Consider the following 17,777-nt stretch of genomic DNA (forward strand, 5'->3'; position numbering starts at 1 on the left):
GTGAGTTTTTTTATCTCTTTTTGGGTTAGGTATTGTGGAATATAGATGAATTGTTTTATGAAATGAAAGATCCAGCAGGGGTCACTGTGAAATGAAAAGGTTTATCCCAATGCAAAGAAAGCATGGAATAGGTTTTTTTTTTTAATGGAATATGTGCCTAGTAGAATGCTTTCTTGCTGTGTTGTGGGTGCGTGCCAGAGGCAAACCCACAGGAACCTTTATTATTCCTTTTGTGATCTCAGAAGAGGTCTTCTTTTATTGGCCCCTCCTTTTTTGAGGGGGTGGGTGGGGAAGAGTCTATCTTTTTCCCCTCTTCTAGTGGAAGATGAATTTTGGGAATGGTTCTCTTGTTTAATTCAATCTTATTGGCTTGGAAACATTTGCACAATGGTGTTGTGGGTGCGTGCCAGAGGCAAACCCACAGGAACCTTTATTATTCCTTTTGTGATCTCAGAAGAGGTCTCCTTTTATTGGCCTCTCCTTTTTTGAGGGGGTGGGTGGAGAAGAGTTTATCTTTTTCCCCTCTTCTAGTGGAAGATGGATTTTGGGAATGGTTCTCTTGTTTAATTCAACCTTATTGGCTTGGAAACATTTGCACAATGGTTCTGATCTTTGCAAGCAACGCTTAGAGTACACGCCCTTAGAGGCCAGCTGGCCATTGCAGGACCATGGAAAGCTCCACCTTGGATTACCATCTCTGGTTGACCATGGAGAAGGCCCTTTGATGCCTCCAGGGCCAACTGTCTTCTCTCAGAGAAGAGCAAACAAGATGATTATGAGACTAGAGGCTAAAACATACGATGAACAGTTGCAGGAACTGTGCATGGCTAGTCTAGTGAAGAGAAGAACCAGAGGAGACAGGATAGCAGTCTTTCAATATTTGAGGGGCTGCCACAGAGAGGAGGGGGAGTCAAGCCATTCTCCAAAGCACCGGAAGGCAGGACAAAAACAATTGATGGAAACAATACAATTTAATGATTTAAAATAATTTTAAAATTAACTGAAAACATACTGAATAAGAAGCAATGGATGGAAACTAATCAAGGAGAGAAGCAACTTAGAAATAAGGAGGAATTTCCTGACAGTTAGAAACAATTAATCAGTGGAACAACTTGCCTCCAGAAGTTGGGGATGCCCCAACACTGGAGGTTTTAAAGAAGAGATTAGACAACTATTTGTCTGAAATGGCATAAGGTTTCCTGCCTAAGCTGGGGGTTGGACTAGAAGACCTCCAAGGTCCCTTCCAGCTTATCCTATCCTATTCTATTTTATTCTGTTCTATTTGTGTGAAAAATGGTCATAAGTCACTTTTTCCAGGGCCATTGTAAATTTGAACAGTCACTAAATGAACTGTTGTAAGTCAAGGACTACTTGCATTTGTAGGCTTGGATATATTTATACCTTTGGCGAAAGGTTACTAGTTCAATTTACCCATCTTGATGTCTGTGGGCTTCCCTAGGAAAAACACCTCTGTATATCCAGCACTGTGTAACCGAATCCCTGCCAGTCACTTCTGGGATCAGAACGAACCAAGGCTCTTCGTATGTGAAGCAGTTCTGGACCCTAATCAACAAGCATTGGATAAGAAGCAAGAATCGTCCTCAAACTCGGTATGCTCGACTTTTATCTTCCTTTGAGATTTTGATGGTTGAGCTGGTATTGGGACATTGTACTTGGCTGTTCTTCGGTTGTTGTTTTTGTTAGTTGCAAAGTCGTGTCCAACCCATCGTGACCCCATGGACAACGTTCCTCCAGGCCTTCCTGTCCTCTGCCAACCTCTGGAGTCCATTTAAGCTCATGCCGACTGCTTCAGTGACTCCATCCAGCCACCTCATTCTCTGTCGTCCCCTTCTTCTTTTGCCCTCAATCTTTCCCAACATGAGGCTCTTCTCCAGGGAGTCCTTCCTTCTCATTAGGTGGCCAAAGTCTTTGAGTTTCCTCTTCAGGATCTGGCCTTCTAAAGAGCAGTCAGGGTTGATCTCCTCTAGGACTGACCGGTTGGATGGCCTTGCAGTCCAAGGGACTCGCAGGAGTCTTCTCCAGCACCAGAGTTCAAAGGCCTCCGTTCTTTGGCGCTCAGCCTTCCTTATGGTCCAACCTTCCCTGTCATATATTGCAACTGGGAAAACCATAGCCTTGACTATATACTTTTGTTGGCAGGGTGATGTCTCTGCTTTTTAGTGTGCTGTCTAGATTTGCCATAGCTTTCCTCCCCAGGAGCAAGCCTTTTTTAATTTCTTGGCTGCAGTCCCCAAGTAAAATAAAATCTATCACTACCTCTTCGGTGAGAGTCTTCAATCTGTTATTGTGGAAGGAACGATATTCAAGATCGTTCAGGTCATTCTTCATTGAGGGGGAGGGGGAACTAATGTCCACAAAATCCTGTGGCAGCAATCATTTAAAATTAGATTATGGGGAGTATACTATAATGTAGGAACTTTTTATATGTCACATATTATAAATTGGCCGCTGTGGGTAGGGGGACGCGGTGGCTTAGTGGCTAAGACGCTGAGCTTATCAATCAGAAAGGTTGGCAGTTTGGTGGTTTGAATCCCTGGTGCCACCTAACAGAGTGAGCCCCTGTTACTTGTCCCAGCTTCTGCCAACCTAGCAGTTCGAAAGCATGTACAAAATGCAAGTAGAAAAATAGGGACCACCTTTGGTGGGAAGGTAACAATGTTCCATGTGCCTTGGGCATTGAGTCATGCCAACCACATGAACACGGAGACGTCTTCGGACAGCGCTGGCTCTTCTTCTTTGAAACAGAAATGAGCACCGCCTCCTAGAGTTGGGAATGAGTAGAACATATGTGCGAGGGGAACCTTTACCGTTACCTTATACATTGGCCTGAATTCCTCCTGTTATTCTTAAATGCATTTTCAGGCTCTGCCAAAGGAATAATTCCCCTGTGCTGGAATGCAATGCCGTTCCCTCATCTTTAGGTGACAGCATCTGCCTGTAAATGCTTCCGTTGTAACTTTGAACAGTCGCTCAATCGAATGGTTGTAAGTCGAGGACTATCTGTGGATGGAATTCAGATTTAATTTTCCTAATTAATTGCAAAGCGTGCGATTCCTAAATGGCAGAGGTGCCCAGTTTTGCATTGTAGAACATTGCGCATTATGGTCTACCAAAGGAGAGGAAGCGCTTAGCTCAGCTATCTGCAGCAGAGATGCTTCAGTTTCTTAACTGCAACCCCTGCCAACAGAAAAGGAAAATAAATGCAAACCTACTGAAGGATATTGCGACATGAAGCCCAAATCATGCTCCATTTCCCTTCCAGGTGGATGTGCTGGTAGTATCTTTCTTCAGCACCGAAGAGCATGGTCTTCTGCTCCAAGACAGTTTTCTATTGCCAACAACTTACCAGTCTCTTCTGGGAATGGAAGTGCCACACTATTACTTCGCCAAAAAGGTGAGTTTTCCTCTTCCTAAAGGAGAAAGGTTCTTCCTAGGACAGGGGTCGGCAACCTTAAAACACTCAAAGAGTGTTTATAACTACATTATAACTATAACAATAAAAACACAAACACACATCCTTCATATGCTATATAATTGATATTGAAAACCCGATATTGCATTAATATTGCATTATACCGAGGAATTCATTATAGTTACTGCTCTAGAATAGAAGCTGTTTTTCAGCCTGTTTATCCAATTCGCAATTCGCAATTTAATAAGCTTATATGCCGCGCAATCCCGGAGGACTCCGGGCGGCTTACAAATACGAAGATAAAATAAAATTACACACAGGGGAGAGAACATACATAGTTTAAAACGCACAACATACATTTGGCTTTAACTGGGGGTTGAACCAGATTTAAAAATCAGCAACCCCAGGCCTGTCAAAACAGCCAGGTCTTGGTCGCTTTTTGGAAGGCCACGAGAGTGGGGAGGGTCCGGATCTCTGCTGGTAGCTTGTTCCACAGAGCCGGAGCAGCTACAGAGAAGGCTTTCCCCCAAGTGGTCGTCAGCCGGCATTGTCCGGTCGACGGCACCCAGAGGAGGCCTAGCCTGTGAGTTCTTATCGGACGTTGTGAGGTGTGTAGCAGGAGGCGGTCTCTCAGATATCCAGGTCCAATGCCATGTAGGGCTTTAAAGGTGATCACCAGCACTTTGTAGCGCGTCTGGAGATCCTTGTTTTTATTGTCCTGTACCGTCTGCCAGATGGTAATAGTTAAAAAAAAAGTGGGAGCCCAGGATGAGATGGATCCTTAAGAATGTTTTGAACTTTCTTAAGGCAGCGGGAGCTATAAAGCTCTTCCACAGAGGGGAGGGGGCAACCCATGATCCTCTGAGCAATAATGTTCACCCTCTGTAACACTGTCCTATCTGCCACTGTGCTATTGGCAAACCAGACACAGGGGAGCAAGTTAAAATACTCTCTATGGTGCAGCGGTAGAAGGTCACCAAGGTATTCTGTGAGCTAAAGCAAAGTGAGGTCCTTTAAACAGCAACAAAAACAACAAGTGATCAGTACAATTCTCATTTGCCCCATTGTAAAAACCAGAGTTTGGTTTCTGAATTTCACCCTGTGTTCTGTTGCTGTTCCTTTTCTTTTAATGTACATTTTTAAGGTATGTTTTTTTGCTCATTCCATTTCTTTCTTTCTTTATTTCTGCTAACCAATAGTTGTTGTTTTGGAGAGGCACTGTCTATAAGCCTTATGTAAGTCATTTGCAATGCTATTTTTCTCTTGATTCATTAGTTTTGGGATGCTAGGTTTTCCCACTTCATTATCCACGTCTATCCTTTGCTATTTTCTAAACAATAAAACTTGTGTCGTTGTCTGGGGAAAATACCCCCCACAATCTATATTTCATTTTTAGCGAAACTGTAGTGACAATGCAGGGTTTTAGGGAAATGCCTTCCATCTAATATATCTTGAAAATGAAGGGCTGATTCCAGTTCCAGTTCTCTCGTGGGTAGTGTGTATACACTGGGTGACATCGCCAGATCTCGCTGCTTTAGCAGAGTAAGGAAGATACTCAAAGATGATTCACACCGTGGTCAGTGTCTCTTTGCGCTTCTGCCATCAGGCAGAAGACATCAAAGTATAGCCAGCCGAACAAACAGGTTGGGCTGTGAGACTTTTAAATACAACCACAATCACTCCATGCACACGCTAGTTTTTTCTTTTTCTTTCTTTTTTCGTTTCTGTTATAATTTTGCACCAGTGAGGTTAAAACCAATTTCGTTGTATTTAAGTACAATGACAATAAAGATTATACCACTATACTATACTGCATGTACCCACATCGCTGTTGTGCATTAGTGTCTGTCACCGTCAAGGATCTGAGATGTTCACACGGATGGCATCACAGCCTGTAACAAGTATCAGCGAGAGCCAGTTTGGTTCTTAGTAAAGTCACCTGCTACAAACTGGGAGATGGTCCCTTCTAGTCCTGCCTTAGGCGCAAAGCCAGCTGGGCGATCTTGAGCCAGCCCTTCCCTCTCAACCCTATGAAGCAGGCAATGACAAACCACTTCTGAAATCTTGGCAAGAAAACTGCAGGGATGTGTTTAGGTAGTCGCCAGGCGTCTACATGGATGTGTATCTCACACACACACGCACACACACACACACAAAACAATCACACAGACACCAGCATTTTGTCACAAGAATGCAATGATGCTGTTGATACTTAATTTGCTTCCTTTAGTCTTAATGAGGATTATAATATGGTTAAACCATAGCCCCACATGTTATCTTACCGCACTGCCCTTCTGAGTACCATTAGCTCATCCTTATCACATAATAAAAGAATACTATGGATGACTTAATAGTTTATTCAATTCCCTGGAGTCTGCTCTTTCTTCCAAGAATCACGCTGTCTGGGGCATTATTCTAGGCGAGGCCCACCCAGTCTCCACTCTTCTGTTTAAGCACTTAGAACAGCACGATGTGCCTTCAAGTCATAAATGATTTCTTCAAAATGTTCAGCAGTTACCATATTTTTTGGTGTATAAGATGCACCTTTTTCCCTCAAAAAAGAGGCTAAAAATCTGGGTGCGTCTTATACACTGAATACAGCATTTTTTGCCTCCTGAAACCCTGCTCCCTTCACCAAAATGACAGTGCATAGCCTTTAGGAGCCTTGCAGAGTGCGCCTGGGGGCTGAGGGAGGACAGAAATGAGTGAATAAACAGGCCGGTTTTTGTTCAATTTTGCCCCCCCCCCAGTCCCCAGCAGCACTCTATAAGCCTCCTAAAGACTATCCATGCCCCTTTTGTGGGGGGGGGGAAACGGGCCTGTTTTCGTGAAAAAGGGGCCATTTTTGGGAGGTTTGCGGAGTGCAAAAACTTTTTGTTTAATTTGCCTCTTCAAAATCTTAGTGCGTCTTATACTCCGGTCCGTCTTATACTCCCCAAAATACGGGTAGTTAGACATTAAGGCACAAGAAGTTGCTTCATTGAAAGGAAAACAGTTCCTGTCCCAAAAGGTTAGGCGGGAAAAAGTTGGTTCCGGCTACTCGATGCTCAGTGAACTGAAGAAAAAAAAAATCTTGCATTTGAAAAGTAATTTATTTGGAAGAAAAACTTAGCCTTCCTTGCTGGTAAATACAATATTTTGGTGGTGGAGGGAAACTTATAGAGTGAAAATGGTTTGACTCTCAAGTTGCTGCTTCTTTTGAAAGTATCAGTGTTGAGTGATCGATATTATTTATTGATCTAGAACAGGTTGTTGCTATCACATATAAAAGAATAACAGAGTTGGACCCTAAACCATTTGAGACACATGACTGTCCAGTCTTTTTTTTTTAAGCCTCCAGTAATGGAACATGCAGAACTTCTAAAGGTAATTGTTCTCCCTGTCAGGAAATTTCTCCTTAGTTCTAGGTTGCTTCTCTCCTTGGTTAGTTTCCACCCATTGCTTCTTGTCCTGCCCTCAGGTGCTTTGGTGAATAGCTTGACTCCCTCTTCTTGGTGGCCATTAGATATTGGAACACTGCTATCATGTCATACCCTAGTCTCGTGATGGTGAACCTATGGCACATGTGCCAGAGGTGGCACACACAGCCCTCTCTGGGCACGCACGTCCTTGCCAGCTGCTCTTCTGGTTTCCAGCACGCACATGCACAGCTGGTTTTTGCGGGCACTGGACTGGCAGGAAATGGCCTGAAAACAGCCCCAAAACCAACCAAAAAGCAGGCCTTTTTCTGGTCTGTTTTTCAGGTCATTGTCAGGCCATGTTGAGGCCATTTTCAGGCCAAAAACATCCTGACAAATGGACTAAAAACAACCCCACAAACAGCCTGAAAACAGCCCCCAAACAGCCTGAAAACAGTCCAAAAAACCCAGCCTGAAAACGCCCCCAAAAACAGCCCAAAAATGGCCCCCCAAAACAGCCTGAAAACAGCCCAAAAAACAGCTTGAAAACGGCCCAAAGAAACAGCCTGAAAACAGCCTGAAAAATGGCCTGAAAAACACCCGAAAAACAGCCTGAAAACAGCACAAAAACAGCCTGAAAATGGCCCCAAAAAACCAGCCCAAAAAACAGCCTGAAAACGTCCCGAAGAAGCAGCCTGAAAACAGCCTGAAAAATGGCCTGAAAACAGCCCGAAACACAGCCTGACAACAGCCTGAAAAACACCTGAAAACAGCCCGAAAAACAGCCTGAAAACAGCACAAAACAGCCTGAAAACAGCCCAAAAACCAGCCTGAAAATGGCCCCAAAAAACCAGCCCGAAAACCAACCTGAAAACGGCCCGAAGAAACAGCCTGAAAACAGCCTGAAAAATGGCCTGAAAACAGCCCGAAAAACAGCCTGAAAACACCCCGAAAAACAGCCTGAAAAAGGCCCAAAAAACCAGCCTGAAAACAGCCCGAAAAACAGCCTGAAAACTGCCCAAAGAAACAGCCTGACAACAGCCCGAAAAACACCCGAAAACATCCCGAAAAACAGTCTGAAAATGCCCCAGAAAACAGCCCGAAAAACAGCCTGAAAACAGCCTGAAAATGGCCCCCCAAAACAGCAAAAAAAACAGGCAAGTGTGCGCCAGCCAGCTGGTCTTTAGGTTTCCAGTGCTCCGGCATGCGCAAAGACTAGCTGCCTGTTGTGCATGCGCATGCTGGAAACCCAAAGACCAGCTGGCTTCTGCATGCATGCGCACCGGCCAGCTGGCCTTCAGATTTCCAGCGCTATGGTGCACGCCGGTTTGTTCCAGTTTGGGCACTCGGTGCTGAAAAGGTTTGCCATCACTGCCCTAGTCCTTCTTTTCATTAGACTAGGCATACCCAATTCTTGCAACCATTCTTCTTCCTCCCTCCCTCTCTCCTTCCCTCCCTCCATTCCTTCCTTCCAACATTCTCTCTATCTCTGTTTCTCTCTTCCCCTCTTTGTCTCTTCCCCCCCTCTCCCTCTCTGTCTCTCCCTCTCCTCCCTCTCTCTGTCTGTCTATCTCTCTCTCTCTGTCTCTCTTCTTCCCTCCCTTTCTCTCTCTCTCTCTCTCACACACACACACACACCAGAAATATTTTGGTTGCCATGTGTAATTCATACTTTCTTTTCAGCCGGAAGCTGAGAAAAAGGACGAGATAGAACCTGGCGGGGTCCCGCTGCATCAGATGGTGGCGAGAAGACCGATGAGAGATTTCATTGGGCTGGAAGAATGTGACAAGATGACCTGCGAAGCAATGCTTAACTTCAGTTTCTACCTAACCATTGGAGACATGGACGAGGCCTTCAAGTCTATCAAACTCATCAAAAGGTAGGAGGGTTTTGGGGTTTTTCCTTATTTCTCTTTCTTTCTTTGGTGTGATCCCTTTGATTACTGGAGAGAAGAGATCAATCGATCTCGGATTAATGGTGTTAATTTGATCTTAGAATGGTGGCGTTGCTACGAAAACTGCATTTATTTTGCCTTTTACGGCACTGTTTCTGTGCTGTTCCATGTTTTGCTTATTCTGAAACCCAAATGTTATTGCATAGTTTTCGTTCCAATAGGTAAACTAGACAAGACAATCAACTCCACAGGAAATCTATGTATACTGAGAAATGATATAATAATAGAATTTGGCAAGTTCATTTGTGCTTTCCGTCCCTTCTTTTCTACATATGTATAATCTTTATTGTCATTGTATTTAAATACAACAAACTTGGTTATATCAAGGAGATTTTTTGCCTGAGCTGCTTCGGAAAATCTTAAAGAATGTTTTGGTCCTCTTTGCCTAGATAACAGGACTTGTACATTTCTGTTATTCTCCACCCATAGCAAAGTTATCCCAGGATTGCAAATAGACCTGATGCAGGAGATTTGACTAATGAAAGCTAATTGTTGGGGTGTTTATTATATAAGGTTGTCCAATAATATTCTGCCAAAGGAATTAGAATTTTTAAAATTACAAACTGGGACAGAATAACATAGTTAGAAGTGACCTTGGAAGTCTTCTAGTCCAACCCCCTGCTTAGGCAGGAAACCCTACACCACTTCAGACAAATGGCTATCCAACATCTTCTTAAAAACTCCCAATGTTGGAGCATTCACAACTTCTGGAGGAAGTTGTCCAACCGATTAATTGTTCTCACTGTCAAGAAATTCCTCCTTAGTTCTAGGCTGCTTCTCTCCTTGATTAGTTTCCACCCATTGCTTTTTGTCCTGCCTTCAGGTGCTTTGGAGAATAGGTTGATCCAAGCTATTGATTGATCATCAAGATAGCTTGAAATTCGTGTCCTTATTTACCAATTTTTATTTGCACTGAAAATCCATGTAATTAATTTTTAAGATAGCCCATTAACTCCCGCCCCCCCAAAAAATGAGTCTCCTGGAGTAAGTGCTAGACAGGTCTTTCTGTGGCAGCCCCCCAAATATATATGGTAAATATAAAACCTCCTTAGCTTTTTCATTTTTTCCCCTTTAAAGTCAAATCTAGCATTTTAACTTTATTTCTATGTCTAAAACAAAAACAGAGAATTCAACTCTTACGGTGGAATGGGGGTTTGTTTTTAATTTCACATTATAATGATGGTTATTGCAATATTAGCAGAAATAACATATCTTAAATATTCTAGTGTTTAAATCATTTGGTAAATGGCAGTTAAGTAGAGCATATTTTACGCTATAGAATTTTCCTAGAAAGAAGGCAGGTAAGTTGAAATGAAACCCCATTAAGGACCAGTCTGTTTAGTCCCAGCAAGACAGCTTTCGAAATCTAAGAAAGACTCAAAGCCTGCTTTGAAGTGGGATGTAAACTCTGGAACATAAATGTACTGCAATGTGAATTTTGTCATCCCAATTTGCATGTTTTATATAGGACAGAACTTACTAGGAGGTAGAATATACTGTAGCCAAAGGAATTTATAACAACATTAAGGTGCCCAAAGGTTTACATTGATATCTGTTTTACTAATTTCAATCACAATTGTCCACGTCTATTATCTAGACATATTCTACAACATATAGTGCTAAAGATGCCACAAAACTTTGTAAATGTTGCACAATATTCTTATATTACTTTTTTTCTAATAGCAGGTTTTTTGGTCCTCTTAAACAGTTGGGTAACCTAAGAAGGAAAAACGCTACCCGTGATTATTTTAAAGAAATCAGTTGTAATATCCAGAATAGAAATAATTCCTCAAGAACTGCAGGCGGCATATAAAATTTAAACTTTCCTGTTTGTTTCGCTTAGGTTAAGTTGCTTATTAAGGCTTAGGTACTGAGTGATATACCTGTTTATGTCTTTTATTTGGCGTCCTGTTAAGTCATACTATGAAGCTCAAGAGTTAGCTTCATTATTCCCTTTTTGAAGGGGGGGGGAAAAAAGGATGGAAAGCGGAAAGCTCATGCAAAGTTTTGAAGCGGTTATATTACAAACGTCTCTAAGAAAGAGACATTAAATATTTAGGTCAACAGCTCCATCATCCAATCCATTTTCCCCCCTCCATCATTACCTCTATAATATCATTCTTCACTGGTTAAATATTTTGCTAAACGTTCTATCAGACGTTCTACCTAGTGGTGGGATTCAAATAATTTAATAACCGGTTCTCTGCCCTAATGACCAGCTGGGTAGGCGTGGCTCGGTGGTCATGTGACCGGTGGGCATGGCCAACTCAACGTCACTCAGGTCGATGGGCGCTTCGCCTTAGCTGTGACAACGTAATAAGCGTTAACCGGAGATGCAGTTTCTGTAAGCAGGGCAATAAAGATGAGGCTGGGAACAACACCAGAATGTTGCCTTCCTTCCTGCCTTCTTTACAGGATTAGCCCTGTAAAGTGGGAAAAAACAAAAGGAGATTTCTTCCTACAACTGGTTCTCCGAACTGCTTAGAAAGTTAACCAACGGTTCTCCCGAATAGGTGCGAACCAGCTGAATCCCACCACTTGTTATACCAAAGATATGTGTGTGTATCAGGGACCTATTTATCTGGCAGCCATTTCTGATGGATTCCCCCCCCCCAATTCGATCAATTAGGAATAAATTCTTGCCTCCCATAAATTTAGTAATCTGGTCTTCCCATCACATTGAAGCATCTTCTGAAGCTGCGCTGGTTTGATTTGAGATTTCAGCCCAGGTAGTCCTTAACTTAACAACAGTTTGTTTAGTGACAACAGCACTGACAAATGTGACTTATGAGCATTTATGACGGTTGTTGTGTCCCAAGGTGGCATGATCCCCTTTTGCAACCTTCTGATAAGCGAAGTCAATGCGGAACTCCAGATTCATTTCACAACCAGGTTACTAACATATCAACCACAGTGATTCCCTTAACAATGATGGCAAGAAAGGTCATAAAGACTCACTCGACAAATGTCTCTCTTAACTACAGAAACTTTGGGCTCAGTTGTCATAAATCAAGGACTACCACTATCTCTTTTGGCTTAAGCAGGCAAGAGAAAGCTACAATTTAGCACCAAATCTGAAAAAAGCCCAGCCATCAATTTTTCATTTCAATAATTGCTAATGATGGAAAGATGATGGAAAGAGAAAAGCCAACTCTTCTCGGTATGGGTAATGCAGATATGATGAAGGATGGCAGCTTTTGAATGAACCTCTTTATCAAGAGTTAAGTGGCATGGAAATCGTTTCTACAAAATTGACTTAAAAGACAAATAAGCCTGAAATCTTAAATATTTCATGCCCTGTTAAAAGAAATTTCTGCCAAGCTTTCAAAACAGGACAATTATCCCCAGTTGGCTTTGATTTTAGAACATTTCCATCAAAGCAAGAATAATTGTTCTGGACAGATTTGATGCCTCTCAAATTTTGCACACAAGTATACCGTGTTTCCCTGAAAATAAGACAGGGTCTTATTTTCTTTTGACCCCCAAAATAAGCTTTTGGCCTTGTTTTCGGGGAGGTCTTGTTATTTTTGAGGTGCAGGTCACCTCATGGCTGCTGATGTGTTGTACGTCGCTGGGCCTGCCACACTTTTTGCGGCAGCCATTAGCATGACAGAAGGGTGTGATGACTACGGTTGTGGGTTGCTATTAGGTAAGGGTGTATGGAGCATGTTCCTTCACCCTTACCCCCCCTCCCCACCGACCTCACCTCCTCACCTTGTGTTGTTTGCGTGGCAAGCAACCAGAGGAACTGGCAGGGCCGGCTGAGCATGCGTTTAAATATTTTCAGGGAGGACTTATTTTCGGGGGAGGTATATATAACATTTTTTGCTGATAAATAAATGAAGGGAGACTAGTATAGATCTATTTCAAGCTATTTAGCTCTCATCAGCTGGCCATACCCTTATTGGGATTTGAACTTGGGCTATTTTACATGTTAGGCAGTTATATTAACCTCTAGGCCACAAGCTCTCCTCCCTTATCATCTGAACCAGCGGGGATGATTAGATGTTTTGTCAAAACACCTGGTATGCCCAAATATGGGTGGGAGCATACTGCCTCCCTTTTGCTTTCCATGTATGTATGTATGTATGTATGTATGTATGTATGCATGCATGCATGCATGCATGTATGTATCAGTGGTGGGTTCCAGATCCCATTCCAACCAGTACAGTTGGAACAGGCCCGACGGCGTCTACATGGACACGCACAGTGTGCGCATATGTCTTAGCGCCTCCGCGCCGCTCCAGCTGCTCAGTGGAGTGGAGCGCAGGTGCTGTACACGCCGTGCGCGGAAGCGCTGAAGACTTAAAAGACCGGTAAGGAGCTTGAGCGGCAAGTGGACCCTCCGGAGCACCGTACCGGAATGGTATCCGATGCTCCGGGCAGACTCCGTTATGCCCGTACCGGGGCGTACAGCCTGCAACCCACCAGTGGTATGTATGTAGGTATGTAGGTATGTAGGTATGTATGTATGTATGTATGTATGTATGTATGTATGTATGTATGTGTGTGTGTATATTGCTACTTATGTATGATTTGCTATATGCTAAATAATCAATTTGCATAATTAATTATCTTTAAATTATATATTTTTAAAAGCTCCCAATTGCATCAAATGGACGAAAAGAGAGAACAGCTGGCATTTCTTCTTTCAGACTTCTTTTTAACAGGTGGTTCCAAGGAAGGAACATTTCTCTAACTGAGCCCTCGAATCTGTTGGTTATTTTCGCACGTAACTTGAAAGGAGGTTGCCTTTTCCCATTGCTAGATTCCCACAAAATCCATGGGAGTATAGCCCCACATTCTTTTGGCTAAAGATCCATCAAGATGGTTGAGCTGCTGATATCTTACGCTGTACATTGGGATCAAGAAAAGCATTGTACAATGTAGCGAGTTAGACAGACAGATAGACAGATACAGACAAACACGGCCTATCTAAGTAATACGGCTAGTCCTCAACTTACAATAGTTCTATTTTTTTGACCCTTCAAAGTGACAATGGCACTGAAAAATGTGTGGCTTAGTTCCATTTTTCACCCTTGCTGTTCCGAGCGAGGCTTCCCAAGAGCATGAAGCAAACTCCTTGTCCCGAGAAAAAAAAATATATAAACCCTTTTATTAATTGACTCTGAATTCTGCTCATTCACATCCAGCAAAGTTTTTCAAGAGAGGATTTACAGTCAGAGACCTTCTCTGGCTTGGAGAGCTGCCAGGCCCATATCTCCAAAACCTGGCAAGGAGCCTCAGAGAGTCATGAACCAACGAAGCAAACTAATTGTCTCTCCTGCAAACTCCACTCCCCTTTCGCTCTTCTTTTATTTCCTCTGGGAGGGGCCATTCATCGTCCACCTGTGGCCTTTCTCCCAAGTTGACCCCTGTTCTTTAGCCGTTCCCTTCGTCTGGCAACTCTGCGCATGTGCACACTGGGAACAGGCTGCAGCTGTTCCTCTGGTGTCTGACTCCGAAGGCAACTGATAGCTGGCATACAGCTCTGGCCCCCTCTCTGCCTCTGACCCAGAGCCCTCATCGGAGCCTTCCCCAGACTCCAGGACTGGCTCATGTTCCTCCCCAACCTCCTCACTCTCCACTGCTGGAGGGCCACAACACCCCTTTTGCGACAAGCAAAGTCGACAGGAAGCCAGATTCACTCCACAACCGAGTTACTAACTTAAACAGCTGTTATGAAACGGGGCACAGCTCACTTAACAAATGTCTCGCTTAACCACGAGGCTTAATGTTGGTCGTAAGTTGAGGACTACCCGTAATGACGGATTTCCCTAAGTGAAGAGTGAAATTTGTGGTTTTTAAATTACATCGCCTATATATAAGAAAACAGTCAGTTGGGGTTTTTTTTGTTTTCGTTTTTAAATCCGCCTGTGTGATTGTATCGCCCTCTTTCCGTCTCCGTCTTCTCAGCACGGGGACTCCACGTAGTCGTTCTCCAGGCCTCGCCGAAAGCGAGCGGTCAGCGTGCGGCTGATCACAATGACTCTGGGGGCCATGCAGTCCTCCCGCCGGTGAAGGATGTTCCATATAAGGATGGCTGCAGCCAATGTGGCTAAGAGACACGCCCCAATGTTCAGGTAGCAAGACCAGGACAGACTGGTGTAGGGTCCAATGCGGTAGAAAGTCACCAGGCCAATGACCAGAACAAAACCTGAAAGAAAAGGAAATTGGAATCTCACGTTAAATAATATTCCTGGGATGTCAAAATATCCAAGAGGGAAAAATCTTTTGCAGAAAGGAAAATGTTGTGGCATGAGGATTAAGACATACAGGCACAGGCATGCATGGATAGGCATTCTTTCTTTCAAAGATCCCCCAAAAGCTAACCACAAGAATTTGCTTCTTTTCTTCCAAAGTGCTGATCAAAATGATTATTTAGAATAGAACAGAATAAACAGAGTTGGAAGGGACCTTGAAGATCTTCTAGCCCAGCCCCCTGTTCAGGCAGGATGCCCTACACCACTTCAGACAAATGCTAGCCGTTCCCGGCTCTAGGGAGCGGTGCTCATCTCCGTTTGAAAGCCAAAGAGCCAGTGCTGTCTGAAGACATCTCAATGGTCATGTGGCCGGCATGACTCAACGTCGAAGGCGCACGGAACGCTGTTAACCTTCCTACCAAACGTGGTTCCTATTTTTCTACTTGCATTTTTATGTCCTTTCGAACTGCTAGGTTGGCAGAAGCTGGGATGAGTAATGGGAACTCACTCCGTTCTCACACAGCAGCCTTCCACCAGGATTTGCACCCCTGTGGTTTTTAGTCCAAAGAGGCCAGAAAATTGAAGTCTCGGATGCTTTCAAGGCAGAATCCGCAGAAAGATGGATATTTTTGAATGGGAAAACACATCCATAAAATTTCCCTGGGAAATTCCTTTATCTGGAGATGGATTTCCTCCTGCGAAAGGGCAGGAAAGAGTCCGGTTTTAAAAGTAGCGGCGATGTTTTGCTTTTCTTAACGCGGCCTTCTCCCGCCGGTCTTGAAGACCTTTATGAACATGAAGTATTATCCCACCAACCACTTCCTCCTTCGTGTGTATCCTAAATATCCGGTTATTCATGTTTCCCTGTTGAGGAAACTGAGGTGAGGAGATTTGTCTAGCCACGCAGGAAATCAATCAAGGGGTTAGAAGTAGAATCCGAAACATCTGACCCACAATGTTGTGTGAAAGAACCACAGAGCTGCCCTACTTTCCATTCAGGCAGGTGTCAACAGCCTCTGAAGTGTTTCTGGGCAGGTCTAGTTTAGTTTAGTTTAGTTTAGTTTACTTTAATTTACTTTAGTTTAGTTTACTTTTTACTTTTTGCTTTACTTTATTTTTTACTTTGGTTTACTTTACTTTACTCAGTGGTGAAATTCAATTTTTTTAACTACCAGTTCTGTGGGCATGGCAGGGGAAGGATATTGCAAAACCTCCATTCCCACCCCACTCCAGGGGAAGGATACTGCAAAAGCCCGTTCTCTCCCCACTCCTTGGGGAAGGATATTGCAAAATCTCCATTCCCACCCCACTCCAGGGGAAGGATACTGCAAATCCCGTTCTCTCCCCACTCCTTGGGGAAGGATATTGCAAAATCCCCATTCCCTCCCTACTCTGGGGCCAGCCAGAGGTGGTATTTGCCTGTTCTCCGAACTACTCAAAATTTCCGCTGCTGGTTCTCCAGAACCTGTCAGAACCTGCTGAATTTCACCCCCGACTTTACTTTACTTTATTGTCATTGTATTGTCATAAAATGAAATTAAATGCCATCTTCAGTGTACATTATAACTATAAAAATAAAAACACAAACACACATCCTTCACATGCCATATAATTGAAATTGAAAACCCGATATTGCATTAATATTGCATTATACTGTAGAATTCAATGAAGTTATTGCCCTGGGATAGAAGCTGCTTTTCAGCCTATTTGTCTTTGTTTTTATTGTCCTGTACAGTCTGCCAGATGGTAATAGTTCAAAAAAAAGGGGGGGGGAGCCCAGGATGAGATGGATCTTTAAGGATGTTTTGAATTTTCTTAAGGCAGTGGGAGGTATAAAGCTCTTCCAAAGAGGGAAGAGGGCAACCCATGAGCCACTGGGCAATGACATTAGCCCTCTGGAGCGCTGTCTTATCTGCCCTTGTGCAATTGGCAAACCACTCACAGGCTCAGTAAGTTAAAATTCTCTCTATGGTACAGTGGTAGAAGGTCACCAGCAGTTTTTCCTTCAGTTGTTGTTTCCTGAGAAGTCTCAGATAGTATTGTCTCTGCTGGGCCCTTTTGACTCAGGCTGCAATGTGAGTGCCCCAGGTCAGATCCTCTTTTTATGATAACACCCAAAAACATAAAACTGACCACTTGCTCCACTCGGTCTCCATTGATAAGCAAGGGCTGGACGTCTCTTGGAAGATAGAATAGAAATGGAAATGGAAATGGTAATGGTAATGGTAATGGAGTAGAGTAGAGTAAAGTAAAGTAGAGTGAAGTAGAGTTGAATAGAATAGAAATGGAAATAAAATAGAAATAGAATAGAAATAGAAATAGAGTATAGTAGAGTTGAATAGAAATAGAAATGGAAATGGAAATAGAGTAGAATAAAGTAGAGTAGAGTTGAATAGAATAGAAACAGAATAGAAATGGAAATGGAAATAGAGTAAAGTAGAGTAGAGTTGAACAGAATAGAAACAGAAATGGAAATGGAAATAGAGTAGAGTTGAATAAAATAGAAATGGAAATAGAGTAAAGTAGAATAGAGTAGAGTTGAACAGGATAGAAACAGAATAGAAATGGAAATGGAAATAGAGTACAGTAGAGTAAAGTAGAGTAGAGTGAAGTAGAGTAGAGTTGAATAGAATAGAAATAGAATACAAATGGAAATAGTAGAGTAAAGTAGAGTAGAGTAGAATAGAAATAGAATAGAAATAGAATAGAAATAGAAATAGAAATAGAATAGAAATAGAATAGAAATAGAGTAGAATTGAATAGAATAGAAATAGAAATGAAATTGAAT

General features: G+C 42.9%; 2 protein-coding genes across 3 annotated transcripts in view; one reads left to right on the top strand and one right to left on the bottom strand.

The window, feature by feature from the left end:
• IFT140 (intraflagellar transport 140) overlaps window positions 1–17,777 on the top strand; it is a 100,217-nt gene that overhangs the window by 28,286 nt on the left and 54,154 nt on the right. For both annotated transcript variants that reach the window (XM_087729030.1, XM_087729029.1), the window contains 3 exons: window positions 1,460–1,610; window positions 3,284–3,415; window positions 8,515–8,711. In XM_087729030.1, the coding sequence (XP_087585156.1) occupies window positions 1,460–1,610; window positions 3,284–3,415; window positions 8,515–8,711 (480 nt within the window). The remainder of the gene's footprint in view (window positions 1–1,459; window positions 1,611–3,283; window positions 3,416–8,514; window positions 8,712–17,777) is intronic.
• TMEM204 (transmembrane protein 204) overlaps window positions 9,779–17,777 on the bottom strand; it is a 37,063-nt gene continuing 29,064 nt past the window's right edge. Inside the window, exon 3 of the mRNA XM_087729032.1 lies at window positions 9,779–14,943. Within this exon, the coding sequence (XP_087585158.1) occupies window positions 14,699–14,943 (245 nt within the window). The 3' untranslated portion in view covers window positions 9,779–14,698. The remainder of the gene's footprint in view (window positions 14,944–17,777) is intronic.

Source organism: Thamnophis sirtalis, unplaced genomic scaffold (genome assembly GCF_051295495.1).
Source record: "Thamnophis sirtalis isolate CommonGarterSnake01/CBP01778 unplaced genomic scaffold, rThaSir2_p1.2 scaffold_14, whole genome shotgun sequence".
NCBI lineage: Eukaryota > Metazoa > Chordata > Lepidosauria > Squamata > Natricidae > Thamnophis > Thamnophis sirtalis.